Below are 25,296 nucleotides of genomic sequence, written 5' to 3'. Positions count from 1 at the left end.
TTGGAAGTTAGTATTGAGTTACTTTAGTATGAAAAAAATTAGGTTGGTGACAAGTGTTTTAAGAAATTTCACAGTTTAATTTGGCTTCTATTTTAAGAAATCAGATTGTCAGTTTCCACATGCCGATATAATTCTTAAAATTTTCACATTTATTTTGGTAGTTTATTTCATAGAGCACAGAGCTCCGCGTAAGATTTGAGAACTCTAGTTAGAAGTAAAGTGGATGGAATTTCATTTACAGAATTTGATTTACATAAACAAGAAAGCGAGTTAGTAAAATCAGGTTTTTAAAGCGATGGAAATATACAAAAATCATAAAAGACTCAAATAACAATCGTAATAGTTGAATGGAAAAACTTGAAGATAAAGTTATTCTCATTTAAATTGGATTTTTTTTCATCCAAAATAAAAAATCGGAGTGCATGAATTAAAAGTGCACATTTAAAGCAAAGCAAATAGTTTCTCTCAAGTAAATTACAATGAATTCTTTTTTTTTTTTTAACTAAAGGTTTCTCTACTAACGTGATTGCTTCAACTTTTTCGTAGTTTTTTGTCGTGAAATAAAAATTTCCCTTAAAAAAATTTGTGTATATATATATATATATGTAGAATTTAAATATTGTTACTTTGGAAGAACTTTTTTCTTTCCTATTCAGGAGACACGCATTTTATTATAATTTATCAACAGCAATCAGCTAATCCATATTGGATTAACGTCTTTATCATTGTTAAACTCCGTAGTATTGTAATTTTGAGCCCAACTCCAAAAGATGCAAGGAAACTCCTAGATCAGGTATAGAGAAAAACTCACTTTCAAGGAGGAATTTTTTATTGAAAATAAGCTACATTTGCGCTACACGGAAAAGGAAACCACGAATGCCTCTTATGACAGCTAGGCTCTAACTCATGATCTACGTCTACTAAAGGTGGGATATTTTTCGCAAGTATTGGAGTTGGTGATAGCAGCGTGGGAACAGTATACAAAAGATCAGTCATCATTGGAATTTGAACCCCAGACAACTCAAGATTGCTCTTTTCCCGAAGCTTTCTTGGTAGAAAACATGTATTGGCACAGAAACGAATTTAATTTGAGAAAACTGCCTGAATTGGAACTAACAAGTGTTCGTGATAATTAGAGAAGAGGAAGATGCCAAGAAATTCCAGAAGTTTTGTTGTTGACGTATGCCTGTTTTAGGCAGAGGGGTGCGATTGTTCTTCTTTTCCAGTGGCGCCATCTGTGGCCAAGAATTCGACTTCTGCCACACCATTCGTCACACCCGTTAATAGGGCGAACCCATTCATACATCCACAGATCGTAATTTTGACCTGAATCAGAGAACGATCGATCTCCAATCCAGTACCCCTTGAGGTTTTGATTTGTTGTGGGAACATGGAGGACTTTTGCGACTCCACAGATTTAACGTGCATCAGTCACTTTACTACACGTGGAGTCTTCGGAAGGCGGAGTTCCAACCCACGAACTCTCGGACATGGGCGCAGTGCTCTACGGACCAGGCTATCCCGTCCTTCCAGAAGTTTTGGCAACAGTAAAAGGATCCTAACTTTGACCTAACAACCATTGGAGATAATCTTCAACATTATTGGGGCTTGCACAACACACTTTTATTTGTGACATTTTAATAGGCTTCACTTAATACTCGCCTCACTTGTACTTGTGACTCGCCTCACTATATGTAAAAATCTCAAGTTTGAATGAACATAACTTCAATAGGTGGATACACAGGGGATAGGTTGATATGAATTCTGCTCCCAGCTTACACCAACCACAGTGATGACGCAAAATATTCTTAGTGAAGACAGATCATGGGTTAGAATCCCCTTGCTGTCAGGCTAACTGTGTGAGGTTTTCCTCCCCATCTAAAGCAATTGCGAGTTAGATCCTGTCCTAATGCTTGATCTAGGAGTTCTTGTGTCTTCTGGGTTGGATTCAAAAATACAAGGTTATAGCGTTGAATATTGTAAGTCGTAAAGTCATTATCGGGTTGGCTGTTTAACTCTCGTTATAAATATAAATTTCAACAGGTAAATCATGAAACATATTAGCTTATCTGTAGTCATCCCCATTTATGCATGCTTTTAAATTCTTATCAATAATGTAGGCTTACACATCTAATGTATAGTATATACCATGAGTTGAAAATTTATATTTAGGAAGAAAATAAGACTAACTAATATGATGACAGGGAAAAAAATTATCAAAAGTGCTATACAAAATTTAAAGGAGTTTCAATTGTCTTTTGTCTCCTCATAATTTACTGAGACAAACGTACTGGTTTTGATGTTTTTAATCTCACCTTCTTCATTTGTGATTTGAGAGACCTTGAAAATGTTTCCATTTATCCAAATTTTATTATTAATTTGAAACTCTTACTGTGTTATTTTGTAATACATTCAAATCCTTGAATAGATATATAGTTAGTATTTGGAAAATATTTTATGAATAATAAAATGATTTTCAAACAAATTATGCAGCCTTGTAATAATGAACCTAACCCAGAGGATAAATTCTGGATTAGCAAAGAGATAAACTGTTTGTTGTGAGGATATTGGTTAAACCATCTTGCATTTGTGTTTCATGGCGAGGAACACCATGAAATGCTTATAGATTACAAAACAAATAAAAAATACCCTTTATGGACAGAATACAATATAAATACCAAAGAGGAATTCCTGGCATACATTTTCCAGTTCTANGGGGGGGGGGGTAATTCTTTTAAGTTAATTTTTTTATTTAATTAATATACCTATTCAGTGTCCAAAATTTTTTTTTCCTCTTTACAAACAATAAGTATATTTTCATAACTTGAATTAAAAAATATAGTGAATTTCAAAAGATTTTATTGAAAATGAAAACAAGATAATATAAAACAAAGGAGCGTAATATAAATAAAAATAACTAACTAAAATGAGTCTTACTGCTTCTCAATTAAAAAATATTGCCAATAAACTAATTAACACTGACAAGTAAGGTAACCTTTTATTAACCAAATATTTAATAAAGGGCTGTATGAGAGTCTGAAATATAAGTTTTTTAGGTAGCTACTTTCATATTTTAAAAATAAATAGAATTACTAAAATAATTGAATGTGTTATAAATCAAAATGAGTTATTTCTGAAAATTCAGCACTATTTTCTTGAATTAAGTTCGATTTTTTATTCTTAGGATACAAAAATGTCACAATTTTTGGAAAAGTCCATGTAATAATCAGTAATTTCAAAATAATAATGTAAGCACAGTCCTTAAGTAATAATTAATCATTAAGTCATTAATAAAATTTTACAGTCATGTTTAAAATTTCAGTAATAGTTCCATAAATATTTCTGATTTTTTAGATAGACAGCTATGAACATATTGCAAACAATTTTTATTTCGTGTACACAAATCAACATTTATTTCATAAGCTTTTATTTTAAACTCAATGACTGAACACTAATATTGAGAAATTTTTTATTTAAAAACTACCAAATCATTTTTTTATCACCCTCATCATAAAGTTTACGTATGTATTTCAAAAGATCTAAAATATTAGTCCCAAACTTGGCTGATATAGGAAATATTGGAATATCAAGAGCCTCTTTAATTTCTTTCAGTTTTGTACCATCAGAATCTAAGTCACACTTGTTGGCTACAACAGCATGTGGCCTAGTTGAAAGTCCTTCTTGATATTTTTCAAGCTCATATTGAAGTTGCTGTAGCTCTTGTAATGCATAACTAGACGATACATCAATGACATACAATATTCCAGAACATCTTTCAATGTGTTTAAGAAAAGATATTCCCAGACCTCGATTTTCATGCGCACCTGGAATAATTCCAGGTAAATCAGCAACTGCTAATTGTACATAATCATCATAATGAACTATTCCAATATGAGGATTCAGAGTTGTAAACGGATAGGAAGCGATTTTCGGCCGAGCTCTGGAAATCGCTCTGAGGAGAGTAGATTTCCCAGCGTTTGGAAAACCCACCAAGCCGATGTGGGCCATTATTTTAAGTTCTAGAGTATATTTACGAACTTCACCTTTTGCACCACGTTCAGCAATTTCAGGATGTCTGTTTTCGTTACTAAGAAAAAAATGATTACCATGTCCTCCAGCACCACCTCTTGCTGCAACGAATTTGGAGTCATGCTCGTTTAATTCACACATTAGTTTGTCCTCTTCTTTGACCAACGTACCAAGTGGTACATCAAGAATAAAATCAGAACCATTTGCACCATGCATATGTTTACCACGACCTGAAATTCCATTACAACCTCTCGTAATTGGAGGAACATGATCTAAGGATTTTGTTTCACTATTAGCTTGTAATATTACATGGCCACCATGACCACCGTCACCTCCACTTGGACCTGCATTTGGATTTCTCGGTAATCTTAAAAATGCTATACAGCCATCTCCTCCTTTGCCACCTGTTGCTGTGATTTCTCGAAAATCTACAAACTTTTGGGGTTTCGTCTCATTAGCCTGCGTTAATTTTGTCTTCCGTAAAGGTTTTGCAGACGATTTTGAATAAAATCGTATAAACGAACTAAAAGACAATAAGACCCGCATCTTAAAAGGAGTTATTAAACTTTTTAAATGATATATAATTACTTTACTGTTGCCGGTTTTTTACATTGATTGATTTTAAATTTACACAGCAGAATAGGACACAGTTTGTAAATAAACAAACTTCTAAGTAAAGTTACAGTTATTAAAACTTTTCAAAAAAATTTAAAAGCTTTTCTGATGTAAGCTAAATTACGATATTAATCAATAGAAATAATACAATAAAAAATTTAATGAGGGATCATATTCAAATTAGTTAAATGTTTCAGACAATGAAATTAATATTACTTTTAATATCGAGACTCAAATCGTACAAAATTAGGTAGCCTGAAACTTTGCTGTTCTGTATTTGATAAACAAAACTGTGACAAATTTGTATTTCAGTTATTTCTTTTCTCTAACTTTAAATGGCTATCTGAATAGGAAATAAAATACATATTACAAATTTGTTGCATCCACTACATCTGTGTATGCATTTAGATATTGCATTTTGTTCTTGAAAGGAAGCTTGGGCGAGTTCAGCTTTTCGTAAGAGGCGTGATCTTCAATATCATTCTATTTCATTGCTGATTTATTTTTAAATTATTCTGTACCATTTTTCTTGAGCCTTAAAAAAAGTAGTCATAGATAAATAAAATTTTAATTGTTTAAAGCTCATTTATTTTGTTTAAAATATGTTTTTTTTAAGCACACTGAAATGAAACAATCTAATTTGTTTTATGTTTTTCTTTAGAATTTAAAGAAACATACAACTTGTTAATTTGCTTTTATAATTACAGGATCAAACTACTTCTTAAAAATGGCCTCTTTATTTGATCAGTATGAACAGGCTGCATCACTTTCATCAGGTTACATGACAGGGAAGCCTGTAATACCAGAAATGGTAAGTTTACATTTGATTTGCGTTACATAAAAATTATTTTAAAATTGGGGGTAATTATAGATGTGATTTTATTTCTTTTGAAAGTTGATATGAATTTGCTACAGTGTTTTTTTTATTTATCTTGGCTAATAACAACTTACAGTCAAAGTTAAATTTCATGAGACATATATTACTTTTTATAAATCATCAATGTATTTAATTAAAATGAATACACTAAAATTTGCTATCTGTTGGTATTCACTTTTCTTTTTTAATATCCATTGTATATATTTGAGTTTTTTTTAAGGAGAATATTAGTGTTATCTTTTAGGGGAGTTTAAATATTAAATAAACTTATTTTTTCAATTTCTGTCTCCCCTCCTTGTTAGCAGAAATAAGCAAATCACGAGTCTTCCTCCTATGATTATATTAGAAAGTTGCGACCCTCCTTTGATTTTTGGTTTATCTTTGAAATTTACTGTAGCAATACTAGCAATCTAGTTTTAAGATTAAATTAAAATAAACAGATGTAAATTTTACAATAAAAGAAATTTACATTTAAATTCATTTTATAAAATTTTGACTGGAATATTTTTCAGGAATCTTTTGTATTCGTAACTCTTAACCTTTGAAACTCTTCAAGAAAATTTTTTTAAAATTTTTTCTTTCTATAAATTCAACTTCAATTCCACAATTAAAAATTTGCTGCATGTAATTTTTTGTTAAGCTTTTTATTTTACTTTCTAAGAAAATTTTGAAAATATAAAGATTTTAATCTCTTGTGTAAGCATTTCTCATATTGCTTTGCTACCCTGAGTAGCAAAAATAAGCAAATCATTAACTCCTCTCCGAACTTGGTTATTGCTTACGTAATATTTGAAAGGCCAGTTAGAGCTTTGTAGCCTAAATCGAAACTCATATGAATCCACTATCATTCAATAACATTAGACATAAGAATAAAAAACTATTTATTAATAATGTGATATTGAAACAACTGCCAAATAATCACTGTACCTCATTTTGAAATTTTCTTAAAATTATAAGTTAAATTAAATCATTAAGTTTAAAGGGTAATATTAAAATATTTATAACAATTTAAATTCAGTACTAGATTTAATTCTGATTAGCTACTTTTAAAAAATTGTTTTTTCTAAAAATACAGCATTTTTTTCATATACTTTTTTAGTTTAATTTCTTCATTTTGAACAAATATGTTTTTTTTTTTTAAATCAGTTTTTTCGTTTGTGCATGATTCTTCATTTTTGTGTGTACAGCCATTTATACAACTTGACAAAATCACATTCTTAAGAACTTAGTGAAACTAGTATAATGAACTGTTATGAACTTGTTTCTTCTCTTGTTCTGATTTGATTTATGCGTAAAGGTTGAGGGAACAATTCCAAATTCATTTTAAATTTGTTTTGGAAATACCAGCATGACTTAACAGAAAGATTTGCTTTTCAACAATAAATTTCAAATGTATTAGAATTTATTTTTGCATTCTAAGCACTGAAAGTTACAAAAGTTCTGCTTATCAAGCAATAATAGATCTGTATTTTAAACCCATTTTGTAATCAAAATGTCTTGGTTTAATTAAAATACTAAAAATAAAATATATATATAGTGCATAATTGATATAATTTTTATTGTCTTTGTAAAGTTAAACTTTGAATCTACCTTTTTTCTTCCTAATTATTGATATACGGGCTTGTAAAATCACCCGCTTTATAAAATCAAATATCTCCTGAATGCACATGATTTTAATGAAAGGTGTACACTTTATGAATATAACAGGTCAATCCTTAAAGATTTTTTCAAATATTTGTGTTTTCATTTTTATAGACAACTGCTGGTCTAATTAATGCCAATTTAGAAGATGATGCTCCTATGTTTACTAAAAAAAGGATAAATTTCAAGTAAATATGAATAAAGTTTTTTTTTTTTCATTTCATTTTTGGAATAAAATTTGCTAATTTTTTTAAAATAAAACTTAAATTCAAAGTATTATGGAAATGATCATCTTTTATATTTGTCTAATTCATATTGTATATAATCTTTTATATTTTTTTAATGTGTTAAATTTTAGAAGGAAATATGTGAATTTTAAGAATAAAAAAATCAATTGGCTTTTTTTTGTTGTATCTTCTGATTACATTACTTTATTAATTTATTACTTAATTTTTTGTAAAATATAAGATAGACTAATGAATCAATTGAATATTTAAAATTATTAGTCAAAAATATTTTCAATAAGAAATGTTATTCATAGTTAAGAAATATATTATTTATCATTGCATTTGATCTCACATTTTTAAATACTTTTATTATATTTTAGTCCTTCTGATTCTATAACGCATATGACAGTTTGTAACAATAAATTGATACTTGGCATGAGAAACAAAATACGAAGAATGGATTTAAATAATCCAGACAATTATGATGGTATGGTTCTTTATGCATTATTTTGTTTCTCTTAATAAATATGTTGTTTCTAGATTAATTCATTATATTATTTAAAAAGTGCATTCGATAAAACTTAGTATTTTTATTTTATAAGTGATTGGTTTGTTTTAGGTTTTTCCTAAGTAAATTTTTTAGATGCATCATGGAGTTTCTTGTAAATATGCATAATGTGTATATTAGTTCTTTATATTTTTATTTTAAATAGAGTTTTATTTACTATTTTAGGTGTTATTTTAAGCGTGTAATTTTTAAATGTATATAAAACCTGTGTATCTTTGATTAAGTTGCATAGTCATTGATTATATTTGTGGAAAGTTATATAATTACAAAAGAATTCATTTACTTGAACTTTTAGTTATTAAATTTTTATGTATATATGGCCAGTTTAAATGTTTCCAATTGTTGTATGGAAAACTGCTAAGGAAAAAAAAATCTTTTATCTGTCTTTTAATATGTATAAAAATCTATCTTTTTGTGTTTATAATTGTTATTTACCCCCTTTGTTATAGTATTTAGTGTATATGGGGGAATTAATTTAACTGTTACTAATTTTAAATACCTATCAACATTTTTCAAGCATAGTTTTTGAGACAATTGAATTCTTTTTAATGTGTATATATATATTGAAGTATTTTTAATTTGCTTTTACAAAGTATTTTAGCGTTAAAACGGAACTTAGTAAAATATTTTGCGTGAAAAATGGTTCCTTCGCAAAATATTTTATCTTAAAATATCTGAACCTTCTTAATATTTTCATATTTTTCATTACTCCTTTTATTTATATTCTTGAAGTTATAGTTAAAAAAAAAAAATCTTAAATCTCTATGTCTCAGACACAGTTTTTTTCATATAAATTTTAAATCTACTGGTCTTAAATCTAATTTCAAAAATATGGATTTACTCCTTTATATACACTAGTGGACAAAATTAAGAGATGGAAGACATTTTCCCAAATATCTCAAAAAATGCTGAACATAAATAAATGAAATTTGCTATGGATATAGCTTATTCCATGATAATAAAGTATGCAAAACAAAAATGATAGTGCCATTCACTGGCAAGACCTATTGCCAATAAATCCAATGTAGTCTGAACTTAAGGATAAAAGATGACAATAAAAGTGAGGTCTGTACAGTGTTTATTGCCTCCAGTATGGTGGATGGTCACCCCTGGTAGACAGACAGCATGCACAACGAGAATGCATGCTGTTAATAAGGGAGTTAAGAAGGACTTGCAAAAGACCCTCCCGTTCTCCACCAGAGCAATTTTTAACTCCAGAATGGTTCTGTGGGGAGGTTGGAGCATCGCAATAGCTCTCCCAAGAGCATCCCAAGCATGTTCAATAGGAGTCAGGTCAGGGGATTTAGCTGGCCAATCCATTCGTTGAATATCCTCGCTTTTCAGATACTCATCAACCATGAGAGCTCTATGTAGTCAGACATTGTCGTCCATGAAAATGAACTCAGGACCAACAGCACCCCTGAAAAGACGCACATAGGGCTCTAGGACCTCTTGCTTGTACCTCTGGGCATTCACAGAACCATTGTCAAACACATGGAGCGGTGTGCGGGCATCTTGCATGTGCGAAAATGCTTTGCATCTCTTAATTTTGTCCACCAGTGTATGTATTTATATTTGTTAAATTAAATTGTTATCCACCTCGTAACTTTGATTTCTAGTTGCAGTTTTCTCTAATAATGATTTCCTTTTATTTTTTTAAATTAGATATTGATTTGCAAAAAGGAGCATCAGAAAGAGTGAAAATTTATGAATTGTTTCTTGATCGCATGGGTAAACATCTCCTTATTAGTTTGGTTAATCCTGGAAATGAAGGACCCTTTGAAAATTTATACCTTTTTCAATCTTCAAAGAAAGCTCAGCATTGTAATAAAATGAAGGTAAAAAAAATATATTTTTTTCGTAAAAGGTATAATTTTAGATCTGTACTCTTTGTGAAGTGTTGATTCTCCTATTATTATATGATTGTTATATGTTTTATAATTTTTTTTAGATGATAAACAGCTATTCTAATGATTTCCCTCTGTAATGAATTTTTCAGTGACAATTTTGAAAAATATTAAATCACTTGGTGTACTTTATAGTTACTTTAATTACAGTTATAGTTGCATGCTTTAGTTTCTAAAATACTACCAATTCAAGTTGTGAAATTTAGCTTGTATATTTTCAATATTTTTGCTCAACTAATGAAATTAAATTAAGGGAATTATAATTTTTTCTTTCTTTTTATTAGCTTTTGTTAGTTTTCTATTATTAATCTTTTTAGTCTATTAGATTTTTTTTCATTTTAATTTGACTTCATTTCAATTCTCCTGAGCTTAAATAATTACGAATTCACTTATAAAACTATTAAATTGTGAAATATAGCTAATAATATTATTTCATACAAACTTAGACTTGTATAGATATTTTCAGTATTCATTTTTATTAAAGATTTTGTTTGAAAAGGCTACATTTTACTGGAAATTAGGAATGCTTTTCCAAAATCATGTGACTTTTAATAATAATTAATAAAACAGAAATTTAAATTTTTAGGGACAAGTTATAAGTTCTGTAGCGTGGAATCCTCTGGGATCTACTGACAATTCAACTGGAATACTACTTATTGGAACTACGAAAGGTAACTTTTTAGAAATAGTTATTCCAGCCTAATATTTCATTTATAATGCATTACGGTTACATTCATTATTTTAAATTTTAGTAGAAGTTTATTAATTCTATTTTCTTAAACAATATATTTAGCAGTATTACCTTTTTTCCTGTAATTTTGAAATTCTATAGTTGTTGATGTAAACATGAAGCTCTATGGTTAAAGTTTTGTTTATTTTACAAATGCATATTTGATATTTGATTTTTTTTCAATGCCAGCACTTTATCATTAAATTGAATTATTTTTATATCATGATTATGCCTGTTTGTTAAATAAAATTTTAGGTAGATTCAAAAGTTTGTTCCAAACTAAAAATTGTAACTAAAATTTATTTTAGTAAATGCTTATCTGTGCTCAGTATACATATATCTGGAACTTATCTTATTAAACTGCATTAATTATTTATTTTAGTTTATTAATCATCAAGTATTATATTTAATAATCCTATAAATATAGCGTATTAAATTAAATTTACATTAAAAGTTTGTAACTTTTCCTATTTTTAGGATTAATTTTTGAAACCTTTTAGTAACTTTTCCTATCTTTAGGATTAATTTTTGAAACTTTTTAGTAACTTTTCCTATTTTTAGGATTAATTTTTGAAACCTTTTAGTAACTTTTCCTATCTTTAGGATTAATTTTTGAAACCTTTTAGTAACTTTTCCTATTTTTAGGATTAATTTTTGAAATCTTTTAGTAACTTTTCTTATTTTTAGGATTAATTTTTGAAACCGAATTAGCATCAGGAGATGATAGACCTTTTTTCCAAAGTAGCCCTGAACAATATTTTAAGCAAGTATGTCTTCAGTTGCAATATAATTTTCTCTTTTTTTAATATTATTATTCTCTATTTTTTATTATTATTTTTGCCACTATTAGCTTTATAAACTTTTGGATAATATTAAATTTTTATAAACTTTCAAATAATAATAAATTTTGTTAAAACTGCTATTTTTCAAAGAAAATAAAAATAAATTAAATATTCTTTTGTTTCTTATTAAAACTTCAATATTACATTAGGTTTGCACAGCTTAGATATTTATTGCAAAATGCATGGATGAATACGTCTAATTTTTTTTAAATAAAACTTAAATTNAATATTTTTGCTCAACTAATGAAATTAAATTAAGGGAATTATAATTTTTTCTTTCTTTTTATTAGCTTTTGTTAGTTTTCTATTATTAATCTTTTTAGTCTATTAGATTTTTTTTCATTTTAATTTGACTTCATTTCAATTCTCCTGAGCTTAAATAATTACGAATTCACTTATAAAACTATTAAATTGTGAAATATAGCTAATAATATTATTTCATACAAACTTAGACTTGTATAGATATTTTCAGTATTCATTTTTATTAAAGATTTTGTTTGAAAAGGCTACATTTTACTGGAAATTAGGAATGCTTTTCCAAAATCATGTGACTTTTAATAATAATTAATAAAACAGAAATTTAAATTTTTAGGGACAAGTTATAAGTTCTGTAGCGTGGAATCCTCTGGGATCTACTGACAATTCAACTGGAATACTACTTATTGGAACTACGAAAGGTAACTTTTTAGAAATAGTTATTCCAGCTTAGTATTTCATTTATAATGCATTATGTTTACATTCATTATTTTAAATATTGGTAGAAGTTTATTAATTCTATTTTCGTAAACAATATATTTAGCAGTATTACCTTTTTTTCTGTAATGTTGTAATTCTATAGTTGTTGATGTAAACATGAAGCTCTATGGCTGAAGTTTTGTTTATTTTACAAATGCATATTTGATATTTAATTTTTTTTCAATGCCAGCACTTTATCATTAAAAGGAATTATTTTTATATCAGGATTATGTCTGTTAGTTAAATAAAATTTTAGGTAGATTTAAAAGTTTGTTCCAAACTAAAAATTGTAACTAAAATTTCATAGTGCATAACATATCTGGAACTTACCCTATTAAACTGCACTAATTATTTATTTTAATTTATTAATCATCAAGTATTTTATTTAATAATCCTATAGATGTAGTGTATTAAATTAAATTTACATTAAAAGTTTGTAACTGTTCCTATTTTTAGGATTAATTTTTGAAACCGAATTAGCATCAGGAGATGACAGACCTTTTTTCCAAAGTAGCCCTGAACAGTATTTTAAGCAAGTATGTCTTCAGTTGCAATATAATTTTCTCTTATTTTTAATATCATTATTATCCTCTATTTTTTTATGTAGTCATTATTAGCTTTATAAACTTTTGGATAATATTAAATTTTGTTAAAACTGCTATTTTTCAAAGAAAATAAAAATAAATTAATTATTCTTTTGTTTCTTATTAAAACTTTAATATTACATTAGGTTTACACAGCTTAGATATTTATTGCAAAATGCATGGATTAATACATGAATGTGAGAGAAATTTAATAGCTAACTTGTATATATTTTTCACAAAATACCGGAGAAGCATTTGCTGGGCAGTAATGTAGCTTTTGGCAAACATATGTGGGATTTATTGCACCCAAAGCTATTACATTATTTTGTGAAGATGGTTCATTTTAAATTAATAAATATTTTTGAAAAATCATATCATTTGGGCATCATTTTCCGTGTATTTGGATATAAGTGAAAGAATAAGTTAAATACTTGTTTTTAAAAAAAGCTAAAGACATACTGTAATAGAAGGATTATTCAATTTATTGGTATCAAGCGCTGAGGTTGATGTAATCTTATAATAAGTCAATCTATGAGTTCGAATAAGGGTTGACGTATAACAATGCTATTGAATTGCAAATTAATTGATGGTAAGGCAATGTGTGCAATATTTCTTTAGAATGCTATTTGTTATTATATATAGTAAGTGAAGTTTAGCTTATATAACGTCATTCTTTAAGTATTAAACATGAGCTATGTTCGCTTCAGTGGGAATTTGTTTTTATCTTTCAATTTTAACATACTGAACATAACATAGCCAATATGATTAGGCACTCATATTCTAAACACTTTTATCCACTTAGAACTGTTTTTTACTTTTGTCCTGTAGTGTATATATTTCTTCAAAAAGTGTTATTATTATTCAATTGTAGGTATTTTAAAAAAAAAAAATTAAGTTCGTTAAAATAGCTTTCAAACACTATCTAAGAGAAATATTTGTAGAGAAATATGGAAGAGCCCTTGGTCTAATGGTTAAGCAGCCAAAGGACCAGTATTTTATAAATAAATAACTTTCAAGCATTTAAAAATAAATTAGTATAAAAAAAATAAAATTCATTTTAAAGTCATAATTTAAAAAAATTCTTGTCATCCCTCTGTGAATAGGGGTGACGTACGGTATCATATATTTTTTCATCTATAATTTTTTTTACCTAATTTGTTTATTTATCATATGTTAACTATCTTTCTTTATGAAATATTAATAAATATATTAATTAATGAGTATAAATAATATATTAACTGGCAAAAATAGTAGCATTACTCAATAAAATTTAAATTTTTTGAAAATCTCAAAAAGAGTACAAATGAAGCTGCTAACTAAGACTCAGTCAATTATGGGCCTGCTTTTCGTCATGTGTAAAGTTTTATTTGTAGATAACTTTATTTGCCATTATCATTTTGATTTTAGATGGTTCAAGAAATCCATGTGTAAAAAACGTTTTACTGAGTTTAAACTAAAATATGAAATCTAGACCTTTAAATCAGGCATAAAAATGTATAATGCTGGCTTTATTTTTAGGTTTTTGATCTGGGGGTTACAAATGTACTGAGTTCAGACTGCAAAACTATCACTGGTATTGTGTTTCACAAAATTTCTGGTGATAAATATTTTGCATTTGTAACAACTCCGCAGTAAGTTTGCAATATTCTTGTATAGCATCTTTTCAAAAGCAATACAATTTTAAAAAAATTTTAAATATGCATTTGTTTTGTTTTGTAAGGAGACTTATTCAGTTTATGGGAGATTCTAATTCCAGTGACCCACCTGTTCTGCAAAATGTATTCCATTATTATAAAGATGTTCCTGGTAAGTTAATTTATAAAGAATTTTTTTTTAGTTAATTATTGGTTTAGCGAAAAGTTTTTTTCCAATATCTTCCTTAATAAATTTGATAAAATTATTTTGGACTTTATTGAATTTAAAAGTGTTTCAGTTTTGATAAAAATTAAAATTGTTTTTTCCAAATTTAAATTTTGGAACTTGCTCAAAATCTTTGTTGAGTTAAATGCGTGTAATTTTTCCTTATCAAGTGTGTGATAAGTTTTGCCAAAGCTTTTTTTAAAGATTTTAAAAGATTGATGTATCTTTAGATTTTAAAAGATTGATGTATCTTTCTTAGTTGTTGATTAAAATGAGATTTTTTTTAAAAAATCAGTATGTTTAATTCAACATTTAGCATCTCTTTTAGCATAATTTGAATTAAAAAATAAAAAATGCAACCACTGAACTCTCCAAGCATTGAGCCCTAGGGTAAAATTGCACTGAGAATTAGCTGCTACTCATTACTTTCCCATTAAATAATGTGAGGAAAACCATTTTATTTATTTATTTATTTGATACAGGTAAGCCTGCGTTTTAAATTTCGAAATAAACCATAACTAACGCTCAGAGGATTGATATCAAATTAGCATTAATGTTACAATTGTGATAAAAATATTATTATAATTTTATTTTTCTGACGATTCAAATGTTGTATAAGAATAATTTTGATGATTTTTGAATTTTCTCCCACTGTCAGCAAAAGTAAGAAAATTGCAAACCTCTTACGTTTATGTATAACTTACCATTTACCCAAGGTTTGACTTTGAGTGCGACATTAGAAGAGGAATAAAAACTAGATTTTTCATCGCCTCTAGCTTTTGAATCTCGTAGCCTACTTACAAACAAACATTGCTGGGCAAAAGCAGCTTCAAGTCATATTTTAAATCAGGCGCATGATGATTGGCTCTTTACATCACATGGTTATTTGTCGCCTATCCTAGCAAGGCTGAACTCTCAACTTTAGGAATCGTGTAAATTTTACAAGACCTTGTTAGACCAGTGAAGTCAGTAGACTTTCATGAGCCGTTTTCAGTTTTTTAAATGGGATGTAAGGTCTTTTTTTCCCCCGATGCCTTAGGAACCTTACAAATGCCTATTAATGAAAGAATCCAATTATTAGAATAAAAATTATTTATTTGTTTTCTTTTTTTTTTATGGTGCTGTACATGATAAAAAGATTAAAGTATATTTTTGAAATAATAATAAATAAAAAAATGTTTCATTCAATAAAATATTTTTTAAAAAGTGAAGAAATTTAATATTACTTTCAAAAACTAACAATTTTAAACAGATTTTTAAATTAGTTTTTATTTTAAAATTATAAAAATGCTGCAAATTTTAAAAAATTGTGGTGCCAGAGTAAAAGGTCTAAGAATTCTCATGTTTTTTTGCTTGTAGCTATATATTTCTACTTTAAATTGACAAAATAATGTATTAATGTACTTAGTGATATAAATATACTGGTTCGAATTTTATTTCATAATCCTTATGACTTACTATTTTTTTTTTGTCAGAGAGTCACATTGAACTTCCTGGGACACTGTCTTACAGCAAGCTTCAACTTTATTACCCAAATCCAAAAGTTCTACCAGTAACATTTGGATGGATGACTGGTAAACATTTATTTTAATTTCGCATTTTTATCTAAAATTACTTAATATTTTCTGCAATAATTTCGCTTTTGTAGAAAAAACTGCTAATTTCTCACCAAAATACACTAAGATCAGTTTCTTGTGTTAATGAATAAATAGAAAACTGATACTTGCTATGTAACAAAGTTTTTTCAACATTTTAATAGAAAAAAACAACCCTTTCTAATTTCAAATATCCATCAATAAATAGTTAATTTGCTACGAAAAATAACTTCATGTAAAAATAATTTCAGCTATTCAAAGAACTTAAGAATGTTATATTGGCTTACTCAACGCAATGATTGTATACTGCAGGTCTTAAAAGCTCTATTCAAGATGAAGTGACAAAATTTTCTGGATAAAATTTTTTTTACTGATTTCTATCTTTTTGGCCTGATATTCCTGATTTTTGTGTGTTTACAGAACCTCCCATTTTTTATGAAAAGTGTGGATTTTTAAATAATCAGTTTGCAGAATCAAAAAGTTTGGATTTCTGGTCCAACACTTTTTTATTTTGATAATAATGTTTGTAGAAATCATGAAGTTCAATAGCTCAATTGTGGGGATTGTCCACAAATTATATACATTATTAAAGCGTGTAGTCTTATGTGCAGGATTCATTGTATCAAACTTTTTGGAAATTCATAAATTTTATGAAAAAGAATCTGTCTCGATTAACATTTTTACATTAACAAATTTTAGTGGTGAAGAATTCTTTGATCATACTTTTGTTTATCATTTTCACTAAATGCTTAGGGTGTAGTCTTGCAGTTTCATAGTTATTCATTCATCTCTTTTATCTGATATTAAAAATGATCAATTCCAAACAACAATGCTCTTATCTTATTAAAGAATTTTTAAATGGTGATTTGAAAATATTAATCAGCATATTCCTTGTTTTCATTTCAAAACTGTTGAAACATTAATTTAATATTATTTGATTAAGAATGTTTTGAATTCTATTATTTTAATTAAATAATATTAACAAAATATTAACTAATTGATATCAGTTATTTTTTATATTGCAACAATACTGTATAACTTTTCTGTTCGTTGGTTTCAAACTAATAAAAGTTGTTCATTGCTTTAATAATAATGATTCATGCTAGAAACTGTAGAAACTTTCAGTTTTGAACGAAATGATTCTGGAATTGAAAATAGTATATTTTATTATTTTTTTACAATAAATCTACCTCTAATTTATTTTGAATTCAACGAATTATACTTTTTCTTTTCTTTAGTTTTTCATTTGCTCTTTTTGAAAGTAGTTTGGTTTGTATATACTGTTTTACAAGATGAGTTTTTTCTTCTTTTTTCTTCTTCTTTTTTTTAAATAATTGCCTTGTTTTTTCTTTTCCCACTACAAGATTTGCTTTTGAAATTTGTCAAGGTTGTTTGTATTTAAAGTGGAAATTAAACCATAAGAATTGAAATGTCACTTATAATAGTTTGAAATTAAGATAAGTTGTTTTTTATTCAAATAATTTGTCTGTGATTCCCCTCTCAATATTCTTTGCATATTCTGGAGGATAAGAAAAACTTTCAATGAAAGCCATCCCTAGGCTCAAAAGTTTAATAATTTGTTACAATTTTATTTTTTCTTTAGAACCTGGCATAGTATATGGTGATATAAATTATGCTGCTGATTCTCCAAAGAATCTGATTGTAAAAAGAAAACTGCTGCAGTATCCTTTTGAAAATTTTTATGAGTCTTATTATTATGGTTTTATTTAAATTTTTTTAAAAGAGATTTATGACATTTATTTCTTGAAGTTTTAAGATTCCAACTGAAAGTGTTATGTAAATATGGTCTGTATGAAAATTTATATAAATTTAATTTCTAGTTAGCAAAGTCTGTTGCCAATGCATTGTTTTTCTTTTTAAAAAAAAATCTGGTGTATTTAATAAATTAACTATAAAATAGTTATCCTGAAGAGAAAAGTGGGAATAGAGTGCCATTGTCGATTATTTTAACAGAGTTTCATGTTCTTGTTCTTTTTCATGATAGGTAAGATTCTATTTTGAATTGTTTTCTTTAGATATTCTAAGATTGTAATTAGCTTAAATCATTAAATATGTGAAATATATTTAAATCATTAAATACATTTCATACATTTAATGATTTATTTTTTATTGCAAATAAAATTTGCATAAGATGTAAGCATTTAATTTTTGGGAATGTCAATATGGCTTTTTTAGTAATTTCTATGATTTTAACTATGATAACAAAAAAGCGTATAATTTCATCTTAGTATATGAAAAGCACAGACACTTTTGTAATGTCTAAGCTGAAACAGGGAAGATGTGCAGTTGACTAGACGTTCGTCTTGAAATACATACATTTATTTCTTTTTTTACTTACATATAATTTCTTTTCGCTTGCTCACTTTTTGAAATTATTTTTCTTTTGGTAATTATAAAATGTCATACAATAATCTTGCCTATCTTATTCTTTTGTTTAAAAGTTTTATTAAAAGTTTTGATGTATGCTGCAATTAAATTCTTAATCAACACAAATATCATGCTTTTAAATTATCTGATTAGTTTTCAATATTAAGTGTTTGTTATTATGCAGCTTCAATTTTTTTAACCATATCTATTTTTGCTTACAGATTAAAAGTCATAAGTGTATTGAATCAACAGTTGGTGTTTGAAGATTTTTTTTCTGAAGTAATATATATTTTATTCTATATGTCATTATAACAACTTCTGTTGTCCCTGTAAGGATAGAAAACTATAATATTGGAATATCATGAATGTGCAAAAATAGTGTGACTAAGGAGTCATAACTAAGGAGTTCTAGAATAATTTTGCTAAACTCTTATACTACTTTAAAAAAAAAATAAGAAAATGAACAAAATAAATGAGAATAACTCAAAATGTTAAATATAATATGCTGTGAGAAACTGTTTTTGTTAAATAACATTCATTTAGATAATTGCTAAGTCTAAAAATTGGAAGACAAATATTTTGAAAAGTTTTTGATGCAAATTTTACTCTTTCAAAAGAGATTTATGAAGATTGGTAATGTAATTTAATGAATTCATGCTAGGTATATTGATTTTTCATGGTGTTGCAATAACCTCTTTTGCTTATCAATAATGTAATATATATTTTATTAGTTTTTGATTTCCAATTAATGATCACTATAATGACCCTCAAAGTTTGGGCCAAAACGAACGTTATAGCATGGGTAAAATTCTGTGAGTGTTAACTTATAGCTAAAAAAATTCTTGACTAATTTTAACTAGGTGATGCTTTCTTTAAAAAGAATTTGCTAAGCAACAGAAAAATGGTCATAAAGCAATTTTTTTTCAATATTATTAATTTGCACCTAAAAGTTACCTTTAACATAATACTTCATTTGTGAAAAATTGCTCAAAAATGTTATGCTATTTTGGGGCTGCCATTTTTAATAAATAACCTATGTCAAGATAACTGCAAAGATCACATGTTTTAACTTGAAAATAAACCACACTAGAGAACTGACATTTCATCCAAAGAGTGAATGCATTACTTAAACAAGAAAAGCATGATTGATAAATTTGTTATATCTTTTGAAAGGAAAGTTAAATAGATTATGAATGCCTTATTTTAACCTATTGTATGCTTCTGGAACATCCTAACAATTTCTGCACATTTGTGCAACATAGTCTTTTTTACTATCAGTGTAAAGTAATTTATAATTCACTAACTTTTAGACAATAAGTCACAGCAACTTAGGATAGCAATTAAGGGTGTCATGCCGCTCTTCCTTCTAAATGTTATATGTTTGTTGTGTGGGAACATCTAAAGAAATAATGGTTTAAATAATTTCTTTGAAACTTGCAAAATTAAACCAGTGGTCAGCAAAATCAAAAGGCTAAATTTCAGTCTCTATTTAGTCACTACTATTTTGAATTACACATTATCTTTACAGAAAATGAAAAGATTATACTAATGGAATTATCAATTATGCCATAAATATAATCATCAGGTGACCCAAAGGTCGTAGGTTGCTGACCACTGGTTTATTATTCATGAATTTTAGTTTATTTAGATATTTTTTTCACCTATAGACTTATGGCTCTCTGAAGGGAATCGTTAAAGATCCAGAAAAAGGAACCATTTGGGCCTTTTCAGAAATGGGTATTTATAGATACAGGATTTTCAGAGAAGAGAGGTAATCTATCATGAGTACTAATTCAAGTTGAAATTGTAATTATGGATGTTATTATTATTTTTTTCTTTGTTTTAGATATGTTTGGGAAGTTTATTTAGATAAGGATGAATATGAATTAGCTAGGAAGTATTGCAAGGTAATATTATTTGTTTGATTAATGTGTTTTTAGTGATTGATAGTCTTTAATGATAACTGAAGACTTGAATAAACGCAGAGTATAAGTGATATTTTTGAAAAAAAAAATAGATTTATTGAGAAAAGTTCTTGTTTTAGTCTTATTTAAACCATACAACATTCTTTTGTTTTGATAAATCTTTTAATTCTAAAGATCTTAGTGAAAGATTCAAGAGACAGTCTCTGAGCGTTTTTAGAAAGACAGAAGCATCTAAGTGCTTTTGGCATTAAAATAGTAACCTTAGAAAATATGTCTTTTGTAGCAAATTAAAACGCCAATAGTAATGCGAAAATATTGAACAGCTTAAATAAGCGTTTAGGATTTATAATTTTTTGCCAATTACAAGAAAAAAAGAAATGAGGGCAAGAAAGTCATAATTTCTTACTACCAATGCATAAACTCTAAAGCTTATTTACTTAAATTCTCTAAAATATCACTTATAAATAATATCAAAATTTTGAAAATCGATTTGATATTACATCTAAATAAAATTTTTGGTTCTCTTAATATCAGTTTTATAGGATTAATATATTCATATAACAGGGATGAGTTTTTTCACTTTTTGACATTATTCTACTGTTTTCCCCCTCAATTTCATTAAACAAAAATTTCTTCGTTTTTAAAAAAAGCTCTGCTGAAAAAAAAATTATATTTTTTATGCTTTTTCTTACCTACGCATATATGATTTAAAATTACTCTCATGCAATTTAAAATTGCACATAGTGAATCGTATTCACGAAATTTAAAATTACACACCATTCGTATTCGCTCAATTTAAAATTGCACATTGCGATCTATATTCACGCATTTTTTACACATTGTGATCTATATCCACACAATTTTTAATTGCACATCATGATTCATATTAACCTGAGTTATAAATCTCACATCGGGATTCTTATCCACATGATTTAAAAATTACACAATGAGGTTCTTATGTGCACAAATTTTTTTTTATTAAAAAAATCGTACATCAATATTTTTTCATTAAAACATTTATAATATACTATCGATATATGCATGCTTTTTTCTTGTTGAAATTTCGGGTATATGAACTGTTTTTTTTTCTTCACCATATCATTTTTGATATCCATTTTTTTTTTACAAAACTCATCCCTAATTATAAACACAGTAAACTAACAATTTTTTTTTAACAAGTTTTCTTCTGATGTTTCAAATTTTTTAAAACTAAACAATTTTCTATTTATGGTTTTTATGATTTCTCTGTTTTTCCCAAAACTCCATTGAATGGAAAAAGAAACACTGTTTTAATGTTTTTGAAAATATTTAATAATAGTGTATTGATAAATAATTAAACATGCATTTTAAGTAATTTTCTATATCTTATTTTAATTAGCTCTTAATGGAATATATTGATAAGCAAACAGTTGTAACTTTAAGTCAAATGACTTTTTTTTTGTTCAAGTAACCTTAATTTTTTAAAAATGTATCTAACAGTAAATTATGAATAAAGTAGTTAAAAATGAGCTAAAAATATGTTATTAATGATAGTAGTGTTAGCAATATTTTATTATTTTATACTGATCATATAAATTTAGGAATAAAAAGCCAATTAAGATGTTCCATAATGATCTTGATCGATTTTAGTTAATTAATTTACTGTGTATGCAAAATAAGGAAACAAAGGAAAATAAGAATGTGATAGTAAATTAGCTGTATATTTTTTTTTTTTAGAATGATCCTATTAAAATTGATAAAGTCTTGTCAAAGCAGGCAGATGATTTGTTCAAGAAAAAATGGTAATTTTTATGTATTATTTATATTTAAACCATTTTAAAATAACAAGTCAATACTCAAGCAAATTTCTATGAAAATTGTTAAATGTTACTGATTTTTTTATACCATTAACAATAGTTTTAGAACAAAATTAAGCAATAATTTAAAGCTTTTTGAAATGTCTTTTTGAATATAGATGACATTAATATCGTATTGGATTTATGTTAAGCTGCATTTTAAAACCAGTGACATATTATTTAAGAAAATGTTTAATCTCGTTTTCTAGTGTTTGGAATGTTATGTACACAAATACTTGAAACAATTTTTAGCATGTTAAAAGTAAATTTAACATGCTAAGTAATTTTAACATTATTCTGCATTACAGATTAAATTCTGAAAATAAATTCAGAAAACAATTAAAACTTAATATTTCCATAGTTTTATTGAATTATTTTATTTGACCTCATTTTAATATATTTGATACTTTATTTTTTCTCTTAGTTTTGAAGAAAGTGCTGTTATTTATGCTCAAACTCACACCTCATTTGAAGAAATTGCTTTAAAATTTCTGGAAGCAAGACAGGATGGAGCACTGAGAAAATTCCTGCTGAAAAAATTAGATGGACTTAAACTTCAAGATAAAACTCAAATCACAATGATTGTTATGTGGTTGATGGAAATATATCTGAATGAGCTTGGTGTTTTGCGTACATCTGGAAGAAAGAGCTCTCAGGAATTTGTTAATCTTCAACAAGAATTTCGCAAGCTAATGAAAGAGCCTAAAATTAAAGTTAATATTTTTTCCAATCTCATTTTCTTATCATTGTATTGTAATTTAATTAAAAAGATGCATTTTTGATTCACGAAGTGAAAAGGATGCTAATATAGGTAATGTTAAGGTGCTGATATGCTGTCTACATTACCAACTCCTAACTGCAAATTAAAAACAATGCGGTGCTTCTCACCTTAAATACATATTTAACATGTGTTTTACCTTAAATATTTTTGGACCATGACTTTTTTTATCATAAAATTAACTTCGAGAGAAAAGTATAATAATATCAAAACAAATACCCAAATAAATTTTGATGTACTTATTCTTAATTATAACTGATTTCAATCTTATAATGTATAGTTTTCTTTGTTCTTTTTTGCAGCCAGGATAGCCTGGCCTGTAGGAGATTGTGCCTATATTAGAGGTTGTGAGCTTGATACTCGTTGGAAGAAAACTCCCCGTGTACAAAATGTTGTAGTGCACGCTGAATCTATCAGTGTCACTAAGTCCTCCAAGATTTTGTAACAAATCAATACCTCTGGGGGTACTGGATAGGAGATTGATCGCTCTCTGATTTAGGTCAAAATTCTGATCTATGGATGAATGAATGGATGTATGAATGTGTGCTCCCTGTAAAACGAAATGTGATGCATGTATGTTGTCTCCGAATCATCCTCTGGGATGTTTCCCAGACCATTGCCAATAGCCCATTGTGTAGCTCTAGTGCAACATAAATGAAAGAACCTCTTAAGTTACCTAACGGAAAGGTAAATTAAGAGGTCAGGAACTCATCTCATCGTGTTAGACTATACTGTTAATTAAAAAAAAGAAGGGAAAAAAAACAAAAAACAAAATTATATAACTTTGAGTAATTAAAGCCAAAGCATACTTTTTATAAATTTTTATAGTTTTACCCATGGTATTTTTTTTTAAATATTTTAACATATAAAAATCATTTACTTGTTAAGCACTCTTTTTAATACAGTAGAGAACCATTTATCCGGTATCCAGATAACCGGGAAACCGNGCTAAATCTATCAGTGTCACTAAGTCCTCCAAGATTTTGTAACAAATCAAAACCTCTGGGGGTACTGGATAGGAGATTGATCGCTCTCTGGTTTAGGTCAAAATTATGATCTATGGATGAATGAATGGATGTATGAATGTGTGCTCCCTGTAAAACGAAATGTGATGTATGTATGTTGTCTCCGAATCATCCTCTAGGATGTTTCCCAGACCATTGCCAATAGCCCATTGTGTAGCACTAGTGCAACATAAATGAAAGTACCTCTTAAGTTACCTAACGGAAAGGTAACTTAAGAGGTCAGGAACTCATCTCATCGTGTTAGACTATACTATTAATTAAAAAAAGAAGGGAAAAAAAAACAAAATTATGTAACTTTGAGTAATTAAAGCCAAAGCATACTTTTTATCAATTTTTATAGTTTTACCCATGGTATTTTTTTTAAATAGCTTTAACATATAAAAATCATTTACTTGTTAAGCACTCTTTTTAATATATAATGTCCAAATAATCGGTATCCTGAGTACAATATAAATGTGTGTTTTTAGGAATGCATTTCCAACAATAGAAGTGCTGTGTATAATTTAATGTCTAATCATGGAGATGAAGAAAACCTGATATATTTCACAAATCTCATGAAGGGTATGATTAAAATTTCAATCTATTGCATATCGATATTAATACTGCATTTTGATATGATGATGAAAATTAGTTATATTTTCTTTTATCTATAGATTTTGAAAAAGTTATACTTTATCACTTACAACATAAAAACTATCGAGCTGCTTTACTGGTCCTAACAGAACATGTGAGTGAACAGTTAACTTTATTAAATTTTGTTAAAACATTTCATCTTGAAATATATACATATAATATTCTAACATTTTCTTAACATCTTTTCTAACATTATATAGCATTTTCTTATGAGATACTGATTTTTATATTTTAGAAACTTATTAGGTAATTTGTATTATAATTATTAAAATACTGCAATAAACTTATTTTGTGTTATTAATTGAAAGTCATTAGTGTTTAATCAGTGTTCTGTTTCTTATGTTTTAAGGCATAAAAAAGTGTAATATAAAATACTTATTGCTTTTCAATTTTATAAAAAAGATATTTTTATTAAAATGCTAAAAATCCTGTAAAAGGTAATATTGTAAAAAAAATGAAATAAGCAAAAAATACTGTGCATCTTTATAAAAAATCAACCTGT

General features: G+C 27.2%; 2 protein-coding genes across 2 annotated transcripts in view; one reads left to right on the top strand and one right to left on the bottom strand.

Moving 5' to 3' along the window:
• Positions 1-3,369: 3,369 nt before the first annotated feature.
• Positions 3,370-4,704, bottom strand: LOC107454111 (mitochondrial ribosome-associated GTPase 2). Its single transcript, XM_016071181.3, has one exon. It carries the CDS (start codon positions 4,573-4,575, stop codon positions 3,481-3,483), a length of 1,095 nt encoding a protein of 364 aa, XP_015926667.2. The 5' UTR covers positions 4,576-4,704; the 3' UTR covers positions 3,370-3,480.
• A 188-nt stretch (positions 4,705-4,892) lies between these two features.
• LOC107454108 (vacuolar protein sorting-associated protein 18 dor) overlaps positions 4,893-25,296 on the top strand; it is a 34,254-nt gene continuing 13,850 nt past the window's right edge. Inside the window, exons 1-19 of the mRNA XM_043039943.2 lie at positions 4,893-5,100; positions 5,352-5,455; positions 7,277-7,350; positions 7,770-7,876; positions 9,623-9,795; positions 10,451-10,535; positions 11,282-11,361; positions 14,274-14,386; positions 14,476-14,561; positions 16,091-16,189; positions 17,814-17,892; positions 18,132-18,215; positions 18,820-18,877; positions 20,266-20,369; positions 20,445-20,505; positions 22,240-22,304; positions 22,783-23,071; positions 24,629-24,722; positions 24,815-24,888. Of these exons, the coding sequence (XP_042895877.1) occupies positions 5,372-5,455; positions 7,277-7,350; positions 7,770-7,876; positions 9,623-9,795; positions 10,451-10,535; positions 11,282-11,361; positions 14,274-14,386; positions 14,476-14,561; positions 16,091-16,189; positions 17,814-17,892; positions 18,132-18,215; positions 18,820-18,877; positions 20,266-20,369; positions 20,445-20,505; positions 22,240-22,304; positions 22,783-23,071; positions 24,629-24,722; positions 24,815-24,888 (1,809 nt within the window). The 5' untranslated portion in view covers positions 4,893-5,100; positions 5,352-5,371. The remainder of the gene's footprint in view (positions 5,101-5,351; positions 5,456-7,276; positions 7,351-7,769; positions 7,877-9,622; positions 9,796-10,450; positions 10,536-11,281; positions 11,362-14,273; positions 14,387-14,475; positions 14,562-16,090; positions 16,190-17,813; positions 17,893-18,131; positions 18,216-18,819; positions 18,878-20,265; positions 20,370-20,444; positions 20,506-22,239; positions 22,305-22,782; positions 23,072-24,628; positions 24,723-24,814; positions 24,889-25,296) is intronic.

The sequence above is a fragment of the Parasteatoda tepidariorum genome, chromosome 6 (genome assembly GCF_043381705.1).
Source record: "Parasteatoda tepidariorum isolate YZ-2023 chromosome 6, CAS_Ptep_4.0, whole genome shotgun sequence".
Lineage (NCBI taxonomy): Eukaryota > Metazoa > Arthropoda > Arachnida > Araneae > Theridiidae > Parasteatoda > Parasteatoda tepidariorum.
This window is presented reverse-complemented; position numbering and strand designations above follow the sequence as displayed.

Coding starts and splice junctions, on each gene's coding strand:
- LOC107454111 (XM_016071181.3), bottom strand. CDS start 4,575: ATGCGGGTCTTATTGTCTTTTAGTTCGTTTATACGATTTTATTCAAAA.